The sequence below is a fragment of the Cataglyphis hispanica genome, chromosome 26 (assembly GCF_021464435.1).
Source record: "Cataglyphis hispanica isolate Lineage 1 chromosome 26, ULB_Chis1_1.0, whole genome shotgun sequence".
Taxonomy (NCBI): Eukaryota; Metazoa; Arthropoda; class Insecta; order Hymenoptera; family Formicidae; genus Cataglyphis; species Cataglyphis hispanica.
Genome location: NC_065979.1, coordinates 693,455 through 713,696, shown reverse-complemented (window position 1 = coordinate 713,696; position 20,242 = coordinate 693,455). Strand labels below are relative to the sequence as shown.

At 36.6% G+C, this 20,242-nt stretch overlaps 1 protein-coding gene across 3 annotated transcripts in view; it reads left to right on the top strand.

Annotated features, from left to right (window-relative positions):
* Positions 1–19,198, top strand: part of LOC126858604 (basal cell adhesion molecule-like) — an 84,346-nt gene extending 65,148 nt beyond the window's left edge. For all 3 annotated transcript variants that reach the window (XM_050609082.1, XM_050609081.1, XM_050609080.1), the window contains 4 exons: positions 1,049–1,182; positions 7,807–7,919; positions 8,152–8,225; positions 14,320–19,198. In XM_050609082.1, the coding sequence (XP_050465039.1) occupies positions 1,049–1,182; positions 7,807–7,919; positions 8,152–8,225; positions 14,320–14,405 (407 nt within the window). In that variant the 3' untranslated portion in view covers positions 14,406–19,198. The remainder of the gene's footprint in view (positions 1–1,048; positions 1,183–7,806; positions 7,920–8,151; positions 8,226–14,319) is intronic.
* Positions 19,199–20,242: the final 1,044 nt, after the last annotated feature.

Here is a 20,242-nt window from a genome sequence, read left to right as displayed (position 1 = left end):
TCATGTTCTTAATCTATCATTTATTAATATAATCGATACGTGCTCTGCTTAATTAATATCAATTCTATCAAAATTTGATTAAAAAGATTAATTGTTAGAATTGTTGTAAATGTAGAGAGAAAAATATTATAAAGAACTTATTTCTGTATAAATATTTATTATAACTATTATAAATATATGTAAAAAAAGCTTTAACATTAAATTTAATTAAAACTAATCGAAAAGTTAGATGAAGTTTAGTATCAAGCTGTTTAGTGTTGAAACTAACGGGAGAAGGAAAAGCAACAATTTTTTTATTCACAAAAGATTCTTATCAAAGCAAACACTATACGCGTCAAACAAATATGTGTACTGCTTTGGCTGTGGTCATAAATTTCGCGAGTGTTTCCCAAGCGAGCACGCCTAATCCCTGATGCATTCTTATGGAGCTCACTTTCTCGGCTTCGGCTATTAATTCGTGTCTACGCGACAGCGTACCGTACGGCCGCTTCATTATGGAGAACATTAACGCGATGCGGCACGTATACGCCGAAAAATTTAAAATGCACGAGATCTAAAGCTCGGTTAATAAACGCGTTTAGTGGCAGTAAAACTTCTTGTTAATGGCGCCTCCCCCCCGACTTTATATGCTTTACCGTGTAAAGTTCCCAAAGGGCGAAGCTGCTTTTTATGCCGTCGAAACAATGTGGGATTTAGTATTAGATTATGTCTTGGGCTAATAAGACTGAGACGAACGGCCGTACTTTAAGAATTTTCTTTTTATTCTTTTATTTTTCATATCAGATGATGTCTTTACTTGAATAATACAAACTTTACTCCTCTAGACATTATTTTAACTTATAATTACAGATCAAGATATTCACTCTCTCTCTCTCTCTCTCTTTCCATTAAAAAAAAATATATATATACAGCAATATTTATTTATAATTATATAATAGACAATAGATGTATGTAATCTGTCAGAATTTAAAAATGTTAGCTTTTACGTACAGCTAAAATAAATAATATTATCGTGTATACTTCTAAGAATTTTTTCAAATTGTTGCAGCGATATCTCAGGAAAGCCCATCGATAACGGGAGAGGAAAAGGTGTACGCGAGTGGCGATGTGCTCGCACTGAATTGCACCAGCGGCAAGTCCAATCCTGCCGCGCAACTTAAATGGTTCGTTAATGGCGAGCAGGTGAGTAATGACTTTTAAACATTTCTCGAAAGTACTTTGCGCAGCATCGGGGAAGATATCACAAAGTAAAAGCATATCGTAAACCGAATCGCGTATCGTTGTTTCGGTCAAGGTAATATAGATAAAAATAAAGTAGATATACATACGCGCGCACAACGTGACAAGTAGAAAATGGAATATAACGATCGATATCGTATTATATTGTATGTTTGTCGGGTGAAAGCGTTTGCAACAGCGACTCGCTGTCGCACGGGTGACCAAGCTTCTACAAAATCCGTAGAACATATATGTATAGTGTTGAAGCTTTCGAATAGCACGACGTGGCTTCACCAGGTGAAACGGTCTCGCGTTGAGGTCGGATGGTATTGCACCGGTATTGGCGAAGGTTTCGGGAGAGGGTGAAAAGCGGAATGGGAAGAGCGAACGGCAGGCAAGCTAATTTCACAGTAAGCCGACTGAGAGAGAGAGTTGGGCGTCGCAACGACGTGGCTCGATTTCATCGCGCAAGCAACGACGACGCTTGATGAGCCAAAGCTCTAATTAACGGTCGACGAAACGGATCCCTCGTGCAGTAACATCGACCACCACTGAACGTCGATGTTGAGCGCCTTCTAATGCGCGCCATGCGACCGCTTGCACACAGTGATTTTACTCCCGTCTCTCGCTTCCATCCAGTCGATTCCAAACTTCTGTTTATAGTCTGGTGGAAACGTACAGCGAATCGAATTGAAACGAATCGAAAGCGCGAGTTGCGAAAGGGTCGTGAAAAAGGCCACGACTCTCTAATTAATCCAGAGCGTACAATACAAGAAAGGGCCAATTTGCATTTGCGGTGAAAGAAGCTACCGGGATTCGAAGAACGAAGATTTGCACGGCAGTTCTCCGCTTAATTGTTATCTCCTTCTTGCCGCACGATAATCCCAGATGAATTTAGAAAAGAGCGAGCTTTATTCTTATCCCATCCGTTCACTTCGCTTCGTGTTTTTAAATCTACCACGTCTACCACCACCTGCCGCTCGTCGGTGTTTTTCGCGTGCCGAGAACAGACACCGTTCGATAAATCGACGGAGGGATGAAAGCGAGAGAGAGAGAGAGAGAGAGAGAAAAAGATAGTTATATTTGGCGCGCGGAATTTTTATTTCTCTCGTTTCACGTTATTATTACAAAGTTTCCATTCTCTCGTCACGAATAATTCAATCCTCCTATTGCTCGAGGCCGCCGGACCTCCTATCGCATGCATATTGATGTATCGTTATCGGCGTTGCCGAGGGAAGAAAATGCGGACATACTCTTGGCCTCTAAGCGAGAATAAGGAAGAAATTCGGGTAAAAAGGGAACCGAGAGGGAATGCCAAATACCTCAGCTCCGGTTTTTGTCCGCAGCAGACTCGTAATTATTTTCATTCTACGGAAGAGAATAATAGGAACAATTAGATGCGCTAGGTGGAGGGAGATACTATAGATCCAAGTTACAAAGAGAATATTAATCTTATTTCAAGCAGAAGGCAAAGGATTACGACAATCATAACTTAGAGAGTAAAAAATTACTGGCTGTTTCTCCACTGTTTGCAACCTTAAATAAACTTAAAGGTACATTCAAAGTAAGTAGGCCGGATTATAATTGGATTGTGCTTCTCGCAAGATTTTCTTCAAGCGTTGTAGTACCGAAAATATGAAGCGGTGTCTGGAGAATATTCAATTTGCCAAACATAAGAACTATTTTTTGTCCTCCTCACGTAGAAAGTGTTGATATACGTAACGCTTATGCTTACGTCGAGAATCGCGCAAATCGCGTCACTTAAAATGCAAGTGCTTCTCGGCGAAGCTTTAAAGAATCGAAAATTACGCCGATATAACGATGCTTCTTTAAAGCATTTCTTCGCAGTGGATCGTATGCGCCGCCGAAACTTTCTCTCTTATCTTTCGGATTCCAGTCTTCCTTTTCCGCGGAAACATATCCCCACTCCTTTCACCCCGTTTTCCCTTCGAGAAAACTTTGCAACGCTCCCAACGACGTCCATTAGAAGTTGCGCGAGTTTAGTATAGCACTTAACAAGTAATATTGTTTCGGAAATGTTCGTGTCGCGAGACTCGAAAAACCTGTTAACGCGAGTCAAGTAATCTCGCGAAGGGAAAAAGTTCGATCACTCACCAACTTCGGAAATATGTCGCGGATGAGCAGCATGACGGGAGAATCATTGTCGTTACAAAGTGACGAAAAGATCGTAGAACCGATCAAATTGGTTCCTGTTTTTAAAAATCTCTTGTCTATTTTTCTCGAGTATACTTGGGAACTCTTTTCCATTTTAGTTTTATGTTTGCAATCGGTGAATAAAACTTTGTATTTATTCATTCATTCAATTTAGCATTTAGTATTATTCAAGCTTTAATATTTTAATATCTTTTATTATTTTAATTTCTTCAAATCATCGACACATATGTGTATATATTGTATATTAAATTTTAATATACGAAATTATTTCACAAATAATTAATCCTAACGTACAAGATAGAGTCATATATCTGTATATTTTTTTTGGAGATTTCAAACATTCTTCAATTTTTTTCTCATTTTATTTAATTATTACAAATATTTTTGAAAAAATATAATTGTGAGAAAAAAAGAAATAATTTTTTCCGATTTCAATAAATCTGTCCCGAAAAAAGTTAAATTGAATATTATTGTTAAGAATGGCTATGTTATTTAGTTTTATAATTTAAGATTATTTATCTTTAGAAAATTTTATATTATATACTAAGTTTAAATAATCGCGCTTTTACTAGCCCGCGATTATCTAATCTTGTGATTTTTACTTGAGAACCTTAATAATTTCCTAAATTATTTATACATAAATTTTATGAAATAAATATTAATTTTTTAATATGCATAAACTAGAAGCAAAAAAAAAGATATCGTACCTGAGAATTAAAAAAAAAATATTTAAATTGCATTCTAATTTTTTTTATTACTGTCCTAATAGTGCACAAAAAATAAGCTCACTATAAATGATTACGATGCGAGAAAGAAGGAGGGTGGTTGATTTCCAGATCGCTAACCTCATAATAGTCACGTGCCTTTTAACCCTTTGTCGTCAAGTGGTCGTTATATAAAAGCAGCGAAAATGGCACCATTTTACAGGGATGTATAAAAGCGTTGTCATATACCGGTTGAACGAGTATTTTTATGAATTATGTTGCTGTAAAAGCAAATGCCTGTGTAACTTGTAACGTTATTGCAGGCATTCCGCCACAATGAATATTACGTCCGTGATCGTTAGCATCTGCGAGAGGCGATAATAGATCGAGGATTATTTTGCGATTATTTCCTAATACATTCTTTTTGCCGAGTAAATATTAATAGCCATGCGATATTACTAGACAAATTAGCTTTCCATCGAACAGGTTGTATTCCGCGTTAATCGCTGACTAGTTAAATTAATTAGTTTTTACGACTAACTAGTCGTTAAATTAATTAATTTTTACGACAAAATCTTGACTTTTATAACGTTTATTTAAATGAAAGTGTGCGCTATGTATACTTGTTTATGATTATAGAAAGCTATTATATGTCATAATTATTATATTACACACACAGAGAATCATAAATTATATCGATATCAGGAATACGCCAGATATTTTGATAAATAAGCTAATAAGAGAGAGAGGAAGCAACTCGCGCAGGAGGTCACGTTATTTTATATAGGATGGAGCTCGCTTTGATATAAATATAAAAAATAATTTTAATTGCAGGATTGGTGAGAATTGTATAGATGTGTATATATATGTATATCATTATAAAAAGAGAGATGTTGGTAATATGATGGCAGTCGCAAATCTCGCAGTGGATACAATCAACAGGATCAAGAATATCCGAGTAATTTAAAAATGATTTAATTTCTCGGCCCCTTTATATTTTCTTACACCGTTGTCGCTTTTTACCGAGTGCACGTCAAGACAAACTGTCGGACGACAATTGCTCAAAGATAAATATATAAGTGCGCCGTAGGTATGCCAAGAGAGATGATAAAATTGCATCGTATTTCTGCACAAAGTAGAATATATGCAGCCAAATGTGCAGCGTAGCGTATCAGAATGGAACGCGTATGCCTTCGCTACAAAGAGACGCATGGCGCTCGGCAACAAAATCAGAAGCATTGTAGAATTCATAAACGACACGGAAAATACGAGGGCGCGCGCGCGCGCGCGTTAAAATTTATCGATAATATGCCGAAACGATATCAGACCGTTGAAATATTTCGACGTAATGTCCGCCGGATCTTTGTCGTTCTTGAAATACCAGCGTTTCTTTTCCACATCATCAGCATTCTTCCCTGGAGACGCGCTTATCCAAGGCGACGATCGACTTATCCTGGGCGACATTCAAACGAAATACAAACTCCCTCCTTTTTCGCCCCATTTGCGTAATCGTGCCGCGGCAATCGCGCGATTTTGTTACCTTAATTACGAAATTCTGTACTTTAAATGAACGTCGCGTCGAAACTTTCGACAAAGTTTCGTCTGTCAACTTTCGCACGTTTCCGCACCGTTGCCCCGTCTTGCTCAACGCCCGTACACGCACACGCGCGGCTCGCGCCAAAGTTTTTCGCTCACCATAGAAATATTCAAGAGCCTGTTCTACGTGCACGGTCGCATAAAGTTCAGCTTGCACGCGTGCAAAGTACAGTCACAAGGTGGTTTATTAATAGAAAGCGACGGGAGTCTTGACTTTCGAAGATAAACGGGAGGACGCATAGAGTCCTACGACGCGGAGTAAAATTGGAAAAACGAGAAAGAGTTGAATAGAGAAAAGACGGCGCGGAATAAGCGAGTAGAATTGTGTATCGTCGCGGCAAAAAAAAAATGGAAATTTTAGTCGCATAACGTACGACATACGTACGGTATAAAGAACTTGGAAGACTTGAATTACAAAACGATATCCGTATATCTGACTGTTGCATAAAGTCAAGACACGAATACGACGAATTTGACAAACGCGTTTGAAGAAATGTTGGAAAGTATCATTAATACATTTCACTGCGCGTTGTCTTTTATCGTAATAAATATTAATAATAAGAAAGATATCTGTGCGCCAACTGCATACGTTTCTTTGAGCAATATCACTCTGATATTAATAAAGTATAAGGATAAAGAGGATAAAGGACATTTCTATGATAAATTAGTATTGCATTTTTCATACTCAAGATATAAGATTCATGAATTAAAAAATTATATGCAACATTTTATTTGTTTACTAATCTTAATGAGACATAATTTTAATATTACAAATAAATATGCTGAAAGTATTAAATAGAAAACGAGATCTATACAGAAACAATAAACACACATCTGTAAAAAAAAATTTAATATTAATAGTAGAAGAGAAAAAAGGAGGAATGTAAAAATAATCATGATAAAATTATTAAAATAATACAAATAAAATTTTTTTTTGTATATAATATATAATATAATATACAAAATATATTTTATCTAGAGTATTTATTTATTTAATTTTTATTCTTACACATAGAAGAATTTTACGATAGTTGGTTCTTAGTTGTTCTATATTTTTCACATTCGTATTTTTTAATAAATATGCTTTTTAACAATGAATAATTGTCATAAAACACATTTACTGAGTTAACGACTATGATACATTTACTATACATGAAATTGTGTCTCATATATAATAATGAGAACTTTATACACAATATCAGCGTTGTTTGTCAACATGCCTGTTTACATTTAATTCCATTACAATACGATACCCTGTGATCAAGTTCGCGATAATCTCGAAGCTGTTGCGCCGATATTAACTTTGTCTCTAAACGATATTTGTCTGCTGTATTACATTGCATAATGTACACCCGGTAGAATCGGCGGAATCACGTCGGTGCAATATGCGGGTGCATTATCGTCGGCATCACATTTACGCTTCCTATTTTCTCTTCGATGTCTTTGCGTACTACGAGACGATACTGCATGCAGAAGCAAGAGAAGAAGGGATGATGAAGGAGGTGCGATGCAGCTCATCGGAGGTGCATCGCACATCCCTTCTTCTCTTGCTTCTTGAACCTCGCGACTATTAGTGTACGATTTATTACATGTATAATTACCCCGCACATATCCTTGCGCCATATGCTCTGCGATTTATGTCGTCCTTCTTACGCAAGCTTCGTAGTCCCGAGAGAACCTTGATTAATTAACACAGATTAGAAATTGGAATAATAATTCCTAAAAGCGAATATAATTAGCTCCATTCGCAGATAATCTTTTATGCATTAATATATGCGTTTTTCCATTTTCTCATTTTCTTAACAATTTATTAATCTTTCAAGATTTGACAATTTTTCAAGCTTCAATTAAACGTAAAATTAAAAATAATCTAAAGGCGCAAGCAACTCTGAGTGATGACAAAAGCATTTATTTATTTATATTATACGGTTACTGGCTTATTGATATTCAAAGCTTGTAATAGCAATCGATCGATGGTGCATGCCATGTTCGACGAAAAGTCGCGACATACATTCTTTCCCGATGCTCAGAATCGGAAAGTTACTTTCAATGCAATTGGATTTGGTCGCCGCAAGGGAAAAACGTTGCGCAATGAACGATGTTTTTTTTCCAGGTGAAATCCGGTTCGGAAATTGTGTCCGAGCAACACGGACTGTACTCAACGATATCGAGTCTGGAGCTCGAGTTAGAGCCGGGTCATCTCGCAAGCGACAAGATAAACGTCAGGTAATATCGGTTTTTACAACGTGTAGTATATTTCCGTCGTTCGACGGGGCCGTTGCTTATGGGCACCTCGGCGCACATAGCCCATAAATATACATCGCACTTGCTCGCGAGCGGGAGTTCGTTTTACGCGAGTTTCGCGCGATGAAGCGCGATAATTTACCCTTTTGTCTGCTCGGCCAGAAAAATCATCTCGCGCTCGGACTCCGAAGCATGATCGAATGTCTTGTTGCAGGTGCGAGGCGACGGTGCGATCGAGTCACGACATCGACAACCCGTTCGTCGACACGCGCAAAACCGAGGTCTTTGGTAAGCTCACATGACGTCACATACAATCGATGTATAATCGATGCAGGAGCAAGTCGAGATTGAATTCGTGAATAAAATAACGATAATCGAATTATTACCTAGAATCCGAAATTGAATTTTCAATTAAATAAAATAAACACGCGCGTAAAGAAATAAGAATTTTTAAATAATGTTTGGTATTGATCTATATAATTTTCATTTTTTTTAAACCCATTTTTAACATGCACGATAATATATTAGGAACAATTCTATGTACAATTTGATATACTATGTAAATAGAGAAAGCGTACATGCAGAGAATCAGGAAATTTATATATATATATATATATATATATATATATATATATATATATATAAAATTAATAATTGCATTTAAATTTTCTGTTTCTACATGTATTATTTTACTGGATGGGAAATGTACGTCAAATACGTGCAATAAAATGACAAATTTAATAATTATAATCCATGATTCAAAATCTTCAATCATGTACGTAATTTGAAATAGCAGTGGCCTGATCCCGAGAATAAATCATACCTCATGCAAGAGAGAATTTGAGGATTAAATCATTTTCGCATATATATGATGTGTATATATATACGTGAATGCGTATAGCTAAATAATAATAAACCGATGGTAGCTCTGAAAGTGAGAAGTCAATGAGAATAGAATGCAATTATGCATGTGCTTGTAGAATATATATTCTCTGATATATTCTCTCTATAATTAGACATGATAATTTTAATTCGAATATACGATTGTGTTTGCCAATATAAAATTTATTTATATTTATAGTTTTATATTTATACAATTCGAAATTATAAATAGAGTTTTATCTCGAACTTTACTTAGATTATATAAAATTAAAAACTCTAATCATACTTCGAATGGAGCGTTTGTACTCGCGATAGCGAATTTTAATTATCGATATTCCGTTCATTTCTTTTAAAGTAACCACTCGAGGGAATTTATACGCTTTATTATTACTTGGGTATGTGAAATTATCGTGGGATCGGCGGCGTCCGACGAATCGTGGGGAGCAAAGCAAGGGTTGGGGAGAAATTAAGACAATAATTTTACGACCTTTATCACCTGCTCTCGCGCAACGCGTCTACTCGAACGCACCCGCAAACTACTTTAACCTTTTCTTCGCCGCATCTCTCCGGATTCGTTTGCAACCGTGCGTTCAATTTTCGCGTTTAATTTCTTCTTAAATTAGTCTCGATCACTTTTCACTCGCGCATCTTCCTGCTTGCCGTTCTTTCTCCTTCGAGAAACACACCTTTCTCATCTTCGGAGCCGCGTTATAAGGCAATCGATACACGCATAGCATACAATAAGGGCAAAATTACGGCGATGCAGAAACGCTTTGTTTCCTTTGCACGAGGTATCGTCGAGGGAGAAAATCGCGGAATGACGGCGAATCCAAAGAGGAAGGAGTGATGGGGGTGGCGGGGGAGGGAGGGAGGGGTGAAAGAGGAGAGGAAGGATACGTGATTCATCAAACCATATATAGTGGTGTGTCTCAGTATTCGCGTTTCCGGCAACGCCCGGTATGCAACACGGTTAAATATTTATCAACTAATCCCCCGCGTCACGCAATTCAAGTTACAATAAGAAATTCACGATACGCTCGTGGCGTTACAACGCGCACATATGCCTTGTGCGTATGTCTATGTATACATGTGTCAAATATATATATATATATGTGTGTGTGTGTGTTATGTATATATCACGAGAGTTTCACCGCAATAGTATTTTTCGACTCGCTCGATGGGCCATAAATCGACTTTTCGAGCGAGCACATTCGTTTACACGTAGGGTGCGATGACAATATTTCGCGGTGATGTAAGCGCGCTATTTTTCGTGGATACGCGCAGACATTCGCAGTTGACTGGCCGTCGAAATGGCAGCAGCCGAACGAAAGGGAGAAAGAAACGCGTATACCGGGTGCACTCTTCGCCTAGAGCATCGCGCTTCGATTCGGGTCAATTTTGAGCGAGAATGAGCCGCCCTCTCCTCTTCGCCCCATGGCCGATCAGCCAGCGATTCGCATCACTTCGAGCGCGCGTATCTCTCTTTTATTAGGCTCACAAAGGTAATCAACGATTTACCACATTTGTACACCACGCTGGTGAAAAATACGTCGAAAAATACGCAACCAGTGGAACACCTGCGGCGGACACGTTTCTCGTTTGTAATTTAGAGAGTGTTATTACCTGTCGCGCGCTCTATATTTTTGCTACAGTCGCTGAATTGTCCGGTATTAAAATGCCGGAAACGCTATATAGATGACACAAAGTAATTATTGCAAACATTATATTAAAAATAAAAATAAAAGAGATAATCGATAACACAATTGGCTAAAAATGAGAGAGAAATACTTGCGGATGAAAAATTATATCGCGTATGTATATACGTTTTGCACAAGTGATTGATCGAAATGAAATTTCTTTCAACTATATAACAATTGCATCGCGATCCGAAGATAAACATTATCGCGCGATTTTTGAGAATACATCACGAGGTCGTAGCGGTTCATGCATTACGAATGCGTAACGAGAATAATCAAATACGCGTTAGTCGCATGCACTATCGCGTCACGCTGCACAATACAAATCCCGCGGGCGGGCTGAGGGAATTACAATGCATATAATACGCGGCATTTGACTAGCTCCGCGTATAACTATGCAATTGTAAATCGACAAACATTTCGGCGCATACAAACGCGGCTCAGCTTATCGGGGACGTTTTGTCGGCGGTGGCAATGGCGGCGGCGCGTCACGTCTAGAAATATTCCGGTCATAACTTGAGCCAATTGCTTCGCACATTGTTTAGCCGCCTCGAGGGCGAAAATTTCAATGACGCGAAAAGCCCCAATTTATTCAATTTGCCGAAAATGAGAGATTAATTGCAACGATTAGCGTAATAACAATAATGAGTTTTTGCGGGCACTTGGAAACGACGATGATACATTTCCCCTTTTCCAATTCATAAATGATTCCTAAATTTATTTGAATAATAGCGCCCTTCTATGATAATCTCTATATCTCTGTCGCGATCGGTACTCACTATTTACCATAATTATGTATTCAAGAATTATTGAGGACATCCATTGTAATAGCGAACGAAACACGAGGTAGAGTCGCATGTTTTTATCGTCGTTCGATATCCCGCCCAACGGCCCAACTCGGCCTAATTATATAAGTGGGCCTCTCCGAATATCGACCGTTTGCACGGAGTAAATGAGTAAAAGAACAAAAAAAAAAAAAAAACGCGAAGGGGTAACGGACACGCGGTGGAGCATCTCCTTTCACGCGAGAGAGGGAAGGAGATATAGGGTCGGTCGGCGAAGTCAGATCGAGCGGCACGGGCAGGCAGGAAGGAGAGGACAGGTAAAAAGAGGCAAGGCGAACCGGAAAAGGCGCCGAACGACTCGAAGAAATTGCTCTTAACGATCTTCGATTTTCTCGTTAGGCGGAATCGTTCCTGGAAGCGCCCTACGCGACGCTCGCTACGCCTCCTGCATTTATCGCCCAGGTACCTACCTTATAGCTCGACTACCTTCGCCAACTATCAGTTTTCTTTCTATCAACGACCCTGTGTTGCTCCTCGCTCCTTCGTTCTGCTTTTCCTCGCGACTTTTCGAATTATCTCACCTCCTTTCTCCCTTCTCCTCCCTTCTCGCCCCCCCCCCTTTCCCCACCCTCCTCCTTGTTCTTTCTTTAACCTAGTCGCTATTTAACTCGGTCACGACATCTTCAATAGTGACGTTCGACTTGCCCAGCTTTAATCTATTTAAACTGAACAAAACAAGTTAATTCACTTTAAAATATTCTCGTAATATTTCTGTATATTTTGCTAATTACATAATTATGTTTGTATTATAAAGAGTAAAATGTTACACATGCTATTATACGCCACGAGAATATCTCTCGCATTACTAATTTACTAATTTAGTAATTTAATAATAAAAGTAACAAATTAAATCAGATACTTAAAAAGAAATTGTAAATATACATTTTTAAGCTGTCATTATAAAATAAAATGGGAAACCGACAATTAACGTAATTACTAAATGTCATGTTTGCAATTCTGTCTACAAAAAAACGGAGAATATAAAGAAAAATATAATATAAGAAACAAAAAATTGAAACGATATAAAATAAAATTTTAACGCTAGGATATGAATATCTCCAAAGATTTTCACCACATACGTTTTTTCGTCAAAATCACAGGGGAGAATAATAGCAGAGCGTTGACACGTTCGAGACAGGTGGTAGCGACCCTCAATCATATACTTCAATGCATAACTTTTGTATGAAAAGCGGAAAGACTATACGCGTAACTTTATTCTTTTCACAAATAATATCGAAACGCAGTGAGAGAGTGAACCGACAATAGCTCTGGCTGGGTTATGTTATATCGACGATATTGTATTTCTCTTTATATTTCCGGAATGAGCTGAATGCCGTTCTCTTCGAAACGTGGATAGAAATACCGCACGTATTCGTTGGCTTGTTGCCGACTAAAAAAAAAAAGAGAGAGAGAGAGAGAATATGAAATAACACTGAAAATCTGTATCGAGTAGTTAGATGATTTTCAATAACTAAACAGGACTCTCGAGTTATGTCATATGAATGACATTGGTATTGTCTGTCTGATTTACGTTACCTGAATAGCGGTTACATTGTTTTGCTTTTTCATGCGATGTATGACGGTCAAGCTGTCACATGCCCGTGATATTCCTATTTTCTGTCGTAACAGAAGACGTAGCGAGTCCTCGTTCGGCTTTATTACGGTTCAATGATCTCTCTTCAACGCGAGAAAAACTATCGGGAAGGGAAAAGAATTGTTTTATATAATTTTTATTATAACAAAGTATTAATGAGACTGAAATAGTGAGACTGTGTTTATTATGATTTTTCTCAATAAATTAATGTGCCAGTTATGTATAATATTTTATGTTACTCGTACTCGTGAGTAGGAAACATTTCTGTGGTAAAAATATTTTTCGCGTGACGTATTTTCAGAAACTCACTATAATACATCATATATACACATGCAGCGTATTGATTTTTTATTCAATATTTTTCTTTGTTAGATTTTTACGTTGTTATGCGTATTTTAGCACAGATAAAAGCAAAACTAAAATAAAGAAGTTATCAATATTAAGAATGCGTAGTAGAGAATATAAGAATGAGGATGACGTTCATAAAGTTGTTCATCTCGTTATAGGATGTATCTGAAAGTTACACATTTTAACTAAACTAAGGCATCTCCAAAGAAGACTAGCTTATTGAGTTATCTCAAAGCACTCGTGCGCCACGAAGGCAACTATCTCGATTCCAGGCTATCTCCTATTCGAGGAAAATCTATTTAGAACCCTTAATTATTATATTGCAGATCTTGAGAGTAAATTAAATATGCACGCAATTTATAGGAATCTTTAGACTATATTATGTATATTTTTTTCTAAAGAATCTATATATAACAAGCTTTATACTTGTCCTATTATTATTTTTTCCAATTTTATTAACAGAAATTTATTTAAATTATTATTTGATGAATGGATCATTTTTACAAACCACATATATATACAAAATAGATCAATAAATTATTTTTAGAGATTTATATAAAATTTATATGTTGTTTTTATATTTATTTTATTTATATTATTTTGTACCGATGTGACAACGAGACAACAAGACTTTGTGGCAAATAATATTTTTTCTATTCTATTTATGTTATAATTTTCCATCTGCCTGTGATTGGAATAATTGTGAATGTTACATAATATCTCATTGTCACTCTAATAAAACCCGAATCTTCTTCCATTAGATTCAATTGTAACACTAAACTGTAATATGAGAAAGAATATTTAAAAAAAGAATTTTATAAGGCAATTTGTAATAATTAATTTGTAAATGATGAAGACATATTACGCTAAAAGTTTCTAACAAGTTTTAAATAAATTGAATAAATTGTAAGTTTCCATTTTAATTATAAAGTAAATTCTCACTGGCAGCCTCTAGCAAAAATAAATGGAAGAAAATGTCTGTGCAATTTCTAAGCTTTTCATTCATCGTGTTGCAGTTCGAGGTCTAGCCACCCTGACGACACCTTCGCTATGTCTGGCACTGGCGGCAACGGTCCTGCAACGATTTCTGCTGCCCGTGTAGATCCTCTGATGAGGGGGTCGAGATGATTCTAACATGAGAAGAAACAGGAAGAGAAAGCGGTTGACGGGAAAAACAAAAGGCGAGAGGCAACAAAAGTTTCGTGATGAAAGACAATCATATCTTAATACGAAGCGAACTGCGACGAGAAAAATCGGAGGATGTATTAGTCAGATTTATCAATCGTTATTGTAACATCAAACAGTCCTCGTGATTTTTTTCACGTCGCGGCGCCTTCTCGGCGTTAGACCGGAGAGTATCGAGTTGAAGACGAGATTTGTTCGAGAGTATCTTGTGCCCATATCTCCCCGACACACATAATCTTAGATAGTTAAATTAATCGCGGAAGAAAGTACGCGATATATATAGTCAAATGGACACATCCACCAAGTTCTCGCACGTACGAGAAATTTCTCGTCGGCGAGCGTCGATTTCGTTGGAATCGATATCTGCGTCATGACTCATGAAATAGATTCAAATCAGTCGCATTCGGGGATTCAAACTTTCGATAATGTGAAGAAACTTTCCCAACTTTTCATTTTAGTGATATACTTAAAGAATAAACTTTTCCTTCTGCAGTCGTAAAATAAATTTTAAATTAAATTTATCAAATTATAAAAATACATTTAATAGAACGTAATATGATTAACGAAACTAGAAGACCTTTTTGTTTTCTTTGTGAATTTGAAATCTAGAAATTTGTATTTTTTACGGTTTATTTTAATAGTTTAAAGAAAGAAGAGGTGCAGTCAATCGGAATTATAGAGGAGAAATGAGATTTTGCGTCGAAAGAGAAGAAGAAGAATAAATATATTTACTGTTTCGTACAGAAATATAACATTAGAGAATGAGAATTTAAAAAGGTGAAATAAAAGAGAATATAACGAGCTATAGAAATGCATTCGGCAGTATAAATAATGACGTATATTGATTCCCATGTGCAATTTTTATTATGGTGCAACGCCTTTGACATCTTCAATATTTTTTAAGCGAAAAAATAAGTATGCAAATTCTAAGTTTTGTGTTTTTTTTCTCACGCTTATATTTGTTAGAAACCGTAATCGAAAGAATAATCTGAATAAAAATACAGAAATAACAATGTATACGAAAAAAATATCTCGGGGAAGTAGCTTTAAAAACAAAATATTATTATATGCAAATTGTTTTGTAATGTAAATTCATAAAATCGTAACTATTTGTTGAAAAAGAAACGTCGAGGATGTTGCACCGCAAAATTCGAGAATCCTCTCGACGTGATATCGTTGTCAGTGATAATGGGCGCAGCAATTGTCGTCGCGATGCAATCATTATCGATTGTATCGTGCAACGACCGAATGTAAATATATACAATCCTTAGATAGACACGTTTTCATCGAGCCCCGTCGTAAGCTTCCTTCATTATAATTATAACTTTTAATTGGTACGTGTGTGATTAATAAGAAGCCAAGAAGAAACTCGAATATTCAATATTGCATAGACGCGCTCCCTCTCTCCTTTTACGTACGATAATACAATATTACGCTCAGAAACCCGCTTAAGTGGATAAACGCGACAAAAAGTATTTTGCTACTAGGGTAAACCCTAATGCTGGACAAAATCGTATTTATGCGAGATTTGGAAAATATGATAAGCCTTGAAAAAAATGTTAATAGGCATTTCTCAAGAATTATTAAAATTCATAAATTATGTAAAATTGAAATTTGAGGAATTTGGAGAATATCAAGATTCGATAAATTTATAAAATAAAAAGGAAAATGATTATATATATTTTAAAAATTATTTAATTATTTTATATTCAATTTACTGATAAGGATAATAATTTCTTGGATATTTTCTTACTATAACTATAATTTAATTTAAATATATAATTTCATTACATTGTCCTCATCACAAATTTATAATATTGACAAATTTATTTAAAACAAATTGAAAATGTGATTTTTACATCAATCATCGCCCTATGAGAAGTTAAGAAGTCTATCGGCCTATTGTTTACCCTGTGCATTTGATACCTACGAAATCGTGCAGAAAATGCAAAACGAACACGAGAGCTGTAACGAGAGCTGCGTGAAGTGTTTATTTTTTTGTTATGTAAACACATATACACACGGAACGGTAGCGGCCGCCATCAGCGATCGCGAACGATCGGAAAATATGATTCATGCGCGTAAGCCGATTAATTTGCAAAGTTCAACGTACACACAGCTGACGTGGATATTTATACAGGACTCTACGTGGAAATGCGTGCGTTATTTTTTCACCCGAGATTAATAGTTGTTACATTTCCGCATCCCGAGGGTGCGTGCTACGGTATGTTTTTGCGTGTCTCGCATGTGTAGTCGTGTGTCGCCACGATCGATGGATCGACATCGCGTGTGTCGTATAAATATAATATCATATCACGCCAGGTTCTCGCAAGGAACGCGAGCACCAACAGAAAGAAATTCCTCGCCTGGATTCAAAGGACATCGATGTTTCAACGAAGCGTTTGAAAAAATGGACGTTAATTCTCACGATAAATTCAGGTGAAAGAATATTCATATACAAGAGATTATACGATTAAGAAAATTAAAGTTTACTCAGACTTATTTGATAAAATATTCAAATATCTTTAAATATTTTTGCGAGAGATAGAAACTTCCGCCATGTGCTTAATCGTATATAATTTTTCATAACGCATAGAATCCGTTTATAATAGCACGCAAAACCATTTTTAATATTAAATATTTTAATGCGTAATTTATTTCTACTTTCAATTTAATTTTTTAGCTTTTTTATCAAAATTTGCATGCAATTTCTTAGATATATATTAAATATTTTAGAAGAGATTTAGATTTATAGCGATACAAAAGTATCATTGTCCCATATGCAGAAAGGACATTACCTTATTCACTTTGTTTCGTTTTCTTTCGACGAGCATTTTTATCGACAACAACGCGTAACAAATACGACAGTTAAGCTCTTCCAGTTTCACGCTTCCCCTTTCAGAACCGATGGCTTCCTACATAACGGCAACAAGGCGATCATGGGATTGTGTTCGCACTATATATGCCGCGTTTATACGAGAAATCGCGAGAACCTGTAAAAAGGAATGCGAGTCTACAGCCGTTCGTTTATAGCAATTTCAGACCGCCGTAAATCGCGCCGGAATGTTGTTGCGCGCGGTTTATCGGCAAATGTTGAATCAAGTGAGAGCCGGAATGCGTTTCGGCGGAGAGATAAAATTTGTGAGAAAAAGAAAGAATACATATAATTTTTTTTTTTTTTTTCTAAGCGAATTATTACGGCGCGCGTGTTGAAAATTTCGCGCGATCGTGGTGTCTCTTTGACATGCAAAAGACCTGTCGGAACTTTCAAAGGCGGGAAGTAAAGTTTCGAGCGCGAGAGTTTATCATTAATTCTCGCAACGTGCTACGTCATGTCTTAAAAAGATGACACGTCATTGCGACAGTACGTAGGAATACCGTGTGTATTTAATTACGTATACGTGATAATAATACATCACATCGAATATTTATTTCTCTGATTTCTTTTCTCTGCGATTTTTAATTAAAAATCAATAACCGTTGGGATCCAAACAACACGGATATTTTCTCAAATACGCACATACATACATCATTAATATTGATTAAAAACTGCAAACAAGTGCAGGTTATTATGAAGTACGATTAAAAAGTAATAAGTAATCAAAACGACCATTTTGATCAGGCTCGCTTATTAACTCGCACAAATCAACATGTTTCATATATAATTATTATTATTGTATACTTTCATCAGATCAGGATTTTTTTTTTTTTTTTTTAATAAGGAACACAATCGATCGGGCGTTTTTTTTAATATAAAACATCTCATTGATACGATAAATGCCGATGCAAATAGCGATGCATAAAATTCGCAGTTTACATAAATCGTTGTTATTTTTGCTCCAATTATTACGCTTTGCAATATAATAGTTAATAATTTCCGCCGCATGGTTAACCGTATTCGACGTACAAAAATATGTATATAGCTGATATGTCTTTTGCGATTACGACAGGTGAGCGCGAGGCACTTTACATTTACATATTACGGCGAAGCAGGCTTAGCTTTTCATTTGCTTTCAAGTGTCGTTGGGCGGCAGTATGTTTTGCGACTTATCGAGGACATATCTCCGATATTTACGGCGGTGTTGGCCGAGCGAGAATTGTACATATACCCTGTATATACCTGCGTTGTAATGTATAATAATAAATTGCTCGAGGGGACAAAGGACTTCGTATCCCGGAAGTCTCGTGCGTGATTAAACGGACGCGGGTTGTCAATTTCGCATCCGACAGGAAGATAGCGGAAGTATTTAGCCATACATTGTGGAAGTGTTCAAATGGCGCGTCTCGAGATAAGTATCGGGGACACTGCCAATACAGGTAAATAAGAAATACATACATTGATGCGAAAGCGCGCCCCCGTAAATCCATTCTCGCGAGGCGCGCGAGATGTAGTTATTAAAAAAAAAAAAAAAATAAAAAAAAGACGATATACTCGGTGTTAGCTTTCAGTTGTAACGAGCTTGTGGACACACACAGACAGATACACACACACACACAGTAAAAATGTCGGAAATACGAAAACAAGTATATGTACCTCTACTGCCTGTTTTTAGGACGGTAATCGCGCGAGTGATTTCTCGCCGTCTTACGACGACGAAGAATCGCACGTGCTGTTCCGCTCTATCGAGAGATATCGAGAAACTTACGAGAAAAAGATTATGTTCTTATGTGTATGGCCTAATGTATATATCTCGCGATTTTAGTAATAAATCATATTTCATTATATTTTTTTTTTGGCTTTTATTACTCCCAAAAAAAGCCCACACAGATTGTATAAATATTGAAAACTATTTATCGATTATTGCTAAAGCGTTTTGATATATACTTTATATGTACTTTATGTATTCTGATTGAAAAGAAAGATGGAAATAATTGTAAAGGCAACAATGGTCGAAACCTTTACACCGCAAATTAATATTAAAATCACCAATTATATTAGTCTGAACAAGAGACGAGCGAGTTGATGTTAACGCAACACACTTAATATTATTTTCCTTTTTTATTAATTTTATAATTTATAAAATAATTCTGCCGAGCGAAACAACTCGTACTCGCAGAGCATTTAAGGGCCAATGAACTCAATGGAGAATAAACGCATCGGGTAACCGCGATCCTTCGTGTTCAGACATGATAATAGAGCGCAGCAGGGAAAGAGAAAGAGAGAGAGAGAGAGAGAGAGATACATAGTACGAGCCAGATAGAATTTGAAATCTCCGGCCGATGTAAACGGTTGGTCGACCGGCCGTTTCCTTAGTCGCTTGATCGCGGACCATCGGAAGACGATTAACGCTAACGACTTGTACGAAACGTGAGAGAAAGAGAAGATTGAGGAAGAGGAGAGGGAAAAGTGTACGCTAAGATTTGAATATGTATCGATGCATATTTAACCGGGCTTTATCGGAAAAGATTCCCGCAGATTCCCGAAATCCTGCAGTCAACGAGGAAGTAAAGCTGGGGATCGCATGGTAGGTTACAATGTATGTGCTTCGATTATAATAGTGTTATTAAAATTGTATAATTATTATACAATACAATTTCATTAATATGATATCGTGACTAATCACCTAGCGTCGCGATATTATGCACGTACGTGCTTTCACTTCAGAAATAAGCACAGAATTAATTATCATATTTACCGACATACTTTGTTAATTATATTTATTTAGTATTAGAGTATCCACGCCGGCATACCACGCTAACCACATTTATTTGAGAAGTTGCAGCATAAATTATTACATTACATACGTAAAGTTA